The sequence below is a fragment of the Natrix helvetica genome (assembly GCF_964273705.1).
Source record: "Natrix helvetica genome assembly, chromosome: 4".
Lineage (NCBI taxonomy): Eukaryota > Metazoa > Chordata > Lepidosauria > Squamata > Natricidae > Natrix > Natrix helvetica.
The window spans coordinates 82866249-82872248 of record NC_138550.1 but is presented as its reverse complement, the minus strand read 5'-3'; the positions used below and the strand labels follow the sequence as shown (position 1 = coordinate 82872248).

General features: G+C 38.0%; 1 protein-coding gene across 1 annotated transcript in view; it reads right to left on the bottom strand.

The window, feature by feature from the left end:
- Positions 1–538: 538 nt before the first annotated feature.
- FBXL7 (F-box and leucine rich repeat protein 7) overlaps positions 539–6000 on the bottom strand; it is a 157973-nt gene continuing 152511 nt past the window's right edge. Inside the window, exon 4 of the mRNA XM_081950108.1 lies at positions 539–1728. Within this exon, the coding sequence (XP_081806234.1) occupies positions 992–1728 (737 nt within the window). The 3' untranslated portion in view covers positions 539–991. The remainder of the gene's footprint in view (positions 1729–6000) is intronic.

The window sequence follows — 6000 nt, the reverse complement described above, 5'->3', positions numbered from 1 at the left end:
GCTCAGAGAGCACCAAGATCCCTTCATTTCAACCCCTAAACTACAAATATTCTCCTTTATTGGTTAAATGAGTCCAGACCAATCATAGCAGGAAATTGTGATGTCATTGTTCAGCAATTGTGGTCAATCAGAGTTTGGAGGAAGGCACAAAGGGGAATTGGGGAATCAAAAGTGGCCTCCTTTACTATCTATGTTTTGAGATAAAAGATTGCCATAGGGATACTGAGTAGATTAAACATATGTGGTTTTTTTTTAAATAATAGGACATGCTATGACACTCTGAAGGAAGGTGTCCTACAACCATTTTTCTATTAGAGAAAAACCCTTACTAGAATTCCTGAGAGGCACCAGAGAGCAGGAAAAGTAGGGAACTCCTTCAAAACTGAGAATCAATTAAAATACATGTGTGCTTAATCTCCCACAGTTGCATAATTACAATGGCTAGAAAGAGCAGAGGTGCTAAAAGTATTGCACTTTTGGTGGTAACTTTTCTTTTTTGCAATAATTATGGCACAAACATGTAAAACCAAACACAGTCTTAAAAGAGGGTAGGTTTTTATCATTCCAATTTAGCTAAAGATAGCCATGACAAAGTTCCAAAGAGAACAACAAAGTTTTTTTTTCATAACTATCTTTTCCAACAAGTTTTCCAGGAATTAAAATTAAACTTTCTCTGAATTAGACCACAGGATGTTTAACATCAACAACAAATTTAGACTTGTTACTCGCCTTGGGATTTCTGAACTCTACATACATATCACTTGCTCAATAACCTGAAAGGCCAGAGTGTGATGATTTTATGTAGTTTTCAGAAGTTGAAGAGTTGAACAAGGCCACTAAAAATATCATATAGGGAATCAACTTAGATGGCCAAAGTCTATGTTGCTACCCCTGGTACAAGAAAAGTATAACTGCATATGCGGACAAACTGTGCATATGTACATACAAACAATTGTAATCTTTTGTTTCAGCAACAAGTATGACTCTTGCTTCAAAAAAAGGCAGGGTTAGTATGCTCTATAATGCAGCGCTTACAATGGCGCTTAACAAACCGCAAAGCTTCCACTGAAATCTCACAGTCCTGAACGTTCAGCATTTGCAGGTCAAAGCAATTGGCTGCTACAATCTGCAGGCCTTGTCCGGTGACACTTTCGCATGACTTCAGGCTCAGTCGCTTCAAGTTGAAGCAGTTCAGAGCCAGAAACTCCAAGCCAATGTCAGACACCAGAGGGCATTTCCCAATGTCCAATGACTTGAGTTTTGTGCAATTTTTGGCCAGGTACTCTATTCCATGGTCTGTGATGCCTTCACAGCCTCGCGCATTGAGGTAACGCAGCTTGCTGCAGTACTTAGTAATGTATCGGAGACCGACATCAGTGATGCGGACACAGTGGGCGATGCTGAGATAACGCAGGCGGAACTCCAGCTTTGCAATCTCGCGCATGCCAAAGTCGCTGACGAAGCGGCAGTCACTCACACTCAACTCTCTGATGGAAGGGCAGTAAATCATCAGGTACCGGAGGCCTTCATCAGTAATGCGGATGCAGCGGCGCAAATAGAGATGTGTCAACTGAGTGCAGTGGGTGGCAATAGTGTGCAGTCCTTCATCCTCAAGGACAAAACAGTCACTCATGTCCAAGTAGCGAATAGAAATCTGCTTGCCGTGTAAAGGAGATAACTTGATGGAAACTTCACGGGATAAGCTGATGCACGTCACTTTGGAACAACCTATATTGGAAAGGGGGGGGGGAATTGTTAACAAACATGGTCCACTTCCCCTTTATATAAATGATCTTAATGGTATAGGATTTTCATCCCAGGAATGATGGCCTGGAGCTTACAACATTCTGCCTAAATTCAGTAGTTAAACTAGTGAAGGCTAAGTAACATTCCTTTTTTAAAAAAAAAAAAGTTTAAAGATCTTTGAAAAAGTTACCATATTTCAATCAATCCAATGTGGCTGAGATTATATACTACTACAGATAGTCTTTGAGTTATGGCCATAATTGAGCCCAAAATTTCTGTTGATAAGTGAGATGTTTGTTAAGTCAGTTTGATTCCCTTTTACAACCTTTCTTGCCCCAGTTGTTAAGTGAATCACTGCAGTTGATAAGTTAGTAACCCGGTTGTTAAGTCAATCTGGCTTCCCCATTGATTTTGCTTGTCAAAAAGTTGCAGAAGGTGATCACATGACCTTGGGACACAGCAACAGTCAAAAGTATGAGTCAGTTTGCCAAGCATCTGCATTTGGATCACATGATCAAAGTTATAGCAGAGGTGGGTTACTCCTGGTAACGGCAATGACCCAGACTGGCCATGTCTCCAGACCAGTTCTCCGGTGTCTTCTGCCATTGCCGGCATGTTTTTGTGCATGTGCAAAACAATTTTTAGTCAAATGTGCATGCATGAGCAATGCAAAGCATGTGCGCAGTGAACCGATACTAACCAGTTCAGGAACCCACCCCTGAGTTATTGAAAAATGGTCATGGCACTTTTTTTAATGGGCTTGTAACTTTGAACATGCACAAAATGAACTGTTGTAAATCGAGGACTACCTGTATACACTTATTCCCATAATCCTGAACTAATTTAAAGCAAATCGGTGCATCACAGGGCAACAAATTTAGAATCAAGGTAAATGAGCTAACTTGCAGAATGCCTCCAGAAACTGAGACCCATGATTCCCATGGAACTAAAATTGTGCAAATTTTATACAACAAATTATGCTATAAATATCATAAAACAGAAATGTCATAAAACATTTCCTGTGCTGATGTTTGGCGATACTACACATTTCAACACTGAGCATTTTCAAAGCAGATACATACCTGAATGTATCCCAATTTTTCCAGTAAAGACACCACTGAGGAATCTGATAAAGAAACATCTGGAAAGATGACCCAATGAGTCACACTTTAAAATAATATTATGTAACATTTCCTTTGCTAAACTACAGGCAATATTCAGAAAATGGGTCTAGTTGATGTCTATCAATTTTAGGTAATGTCACACCTGAATTCCTTAGTTGGTTAGTTTTGTTCATGCTTTGCACCCCCCCCCCCACACCATTGAGCCCTGAGAAGGAGAAAAGGAAAAGTCTGATTCAACATGCTGCTGATATTCTTACGAAGGTACAAATGATAGATAGGGCTAATGATAAAACTGACTTTTGCCACCATCTGGAAAGGGAAAAGAAAGGAAGAACAACTTTTTTTTCAGTCCCTGGAGAAGACTCTGATAATGGATCGGGTCAAAACACCTCCGACTTGTTTTGGTTCTCAGAGATAACCACCACTTCAAACCATCCCTCCTGCTTCTTTCCCGCATTTCCCTCTTACAAACTTCAACAAAGAAATGAGGTGCTGTAGGAGAGAAACTAGGAGTTGAAACAATAAAGCACATGGCGTGGGGATGATAATAATTATTACTCTCTGATGGTGTTGTCTCTTTTTTATGTTCTTTATTTAGTCAGATGGACACATCCATCTATTCAATCTCTCTCTCTCTCTCTCTTCCTCCTTCTAATTTCCCAATTTCTCTTTCATTCTCCATGAAAATGTTGTCAGTTCACTGGACACCTGCAGACAATAGCAACCTCCTTGCTATTTTTTGCCAGAGGAAGACAATAGAAAAATTCCCTCCCAATCAGCTGGGACTCGGGAGGCAGAGAATAGATGGGGAGCGGGGCCAGTTAGAGGTGGTATTTATCGGTTTTCTGAACTACTCAAAATTAACAACCTGCAAAATCAGAAGGTGAAATCATGCTTGCCTGATGAATACTGAAGAATTCAGGGCTACTTATGAATTCCGAATCCATTTAAATAGTGTCCATCCCAACCTTTTTTTAAATAGATTCTATAATTTAGTTAGTATATTTACCTACACAATGCACAATGTCTGGAAGCATTTTATCTATCCTGAATAATAATAATAATAATAATAATAATAATAATAATAATAATAATAATAATAATAATAATAATAATAATAATAATAATAAAAACATACATACATATTCACTCTTGGCAACAAACTTTCCATAGAGAAAATGTAAACAATTTTAAATAAAATGAGAAAGTTTCAGGGAACTTTGAAACTCTGAATGAACTTTGGCCAGTTATAAAATAATAGATCACAGTCTAGTCCAGTGGTAGTCAACCTGGTCCCTACCGCCCACTAGTGGGCGTTCCAGTTTTCATGGTGGGCGGTACGGGTTTTGTCCTACACTGAAGCACTTTCCTTTTTTTAATATAACTGGCTTCCCTACTTTATAAATCACCATTACTGTGGAACCGGTGGGCGGTTAGAAAATTTTACTATTAACAGAGTTACAAAAATGGGCGGTAGGTATAAAAAGGTTGACTACCCCTGGTCTAGTCCATCTGTGTAGACTCTCTGCTGAAAACTGAAAGAGACCTTTTAAAAATATGGAAAATCTAATATCCAAATTTTCTGTGGTTTTTGATGTAATGGTATAATTTCTAGGATGCATTATTCATAAGATCCCACAATGAATTTTCAAAGTAAACTAGGTCTCACATGAGGCTTGCAAAATATTCTAACAGATAAGTTGTCATGTTAATACTAATAGAGTCCCATTTTATATGGACATCTATTCTTCGCAAAATATTTGAAGAGTTAAAGCCAGCTAAAACCAACGACTTTTCCCAAAGCATGTATACAGGACTATCCTTATATACACACTTGGAAATATGTAAGTGCAAGCTATACCTAACAGAATATTTCTATAATGATTACATTATAGCTATACACTCCAAAGATTATGCATTCTATTATCATTTATCTTTCTCTCTCTCTTTACATTCTCTTGCATACTTTTACTGAAAAGTTATGTACAGTATGTACTACATTGATGTCTGCTTATTTAGCAGAATTTTTGTTCAATGGCTGAATGAAAGAATATGTGTGATGCACAGAGTTCTTTTGCTTCCTGAGAAATATATTTTTGCATGATGTAAGAACCACACATTTGAAATGTAAAATGGCAAGTATGCCAGAAGGGTGGCAGCTAGCAAAAACTCTGTTGTTATGAACTTTTGAGTCAGTTGTCTCTTGGTGACTATCTGGATGGATCTATGCAGTTTTCTTGGCAGGATTTTTGAAAGTACATTGTCAATACCTTCTTAAAGGACTTTTTTCAACTTCCCAAGATAGAATTGGTAGAAATGATTGCTTAAGAGTCACGCACATGGCATCCCACAGTGCCTAAGGACAGACTAAAACTCAAGTCCTCTTAGTCTAGCTTCTTTAACTGCTGCATCAAACTGGCTCTCTGTGGAAAACTTTATATACAGTAGTTCTCAACTTACAATAGTTCTTTTAGTGATCATTCAAAGTTACAATGGCACTGAAAAAAGTGACGCATGACCGTTTTTCACACTTATGACCTTTGCCCCATGATCATGTGATCAAAATTCAGATGCTTGACAACTGGCTCACACTTATGACTGTTGCTGTGTCTCAAGGTCATGTGATCAGCTTTTGCACCCTTTTGACAAGCAAAATCAATGGGGAAGCCAGATTCACTTAACAACCATGTTACTAACTTATTCACTACAGTGATTCACTTAAGAACGGTGGCAATAAAAGTCATAAGATGGCGAGAAACACACTTAACAAATGTTTCACTTAACAAAAATAATGTTGGGCTCAACTGTGGTCGTAAGTCAAGGACTGCCTTTAAATAATATTTTACAGGTCAGCTATCTGTTGGTACCATGAATATGTCCCAAAATCAGTTATATACAGACATACATGCATACTCACAACATTTTCCCAATGTTAGAAAACATCCAGGAATAAAAATGTCTGTGTCCCATGTCTGCTCCTGGCAAGATTTTGAATGTTGTGTGTAAATTTTGTAATCCATTTACCATTTCTGCTGGCTTTATGTAGTCTTTGTTCCTAGAGCTTTATGCTGCATATATTCTTTCTAAAGCAATTGAGTGAGATTTCAAAACATTCTGAATCAAAGTTATT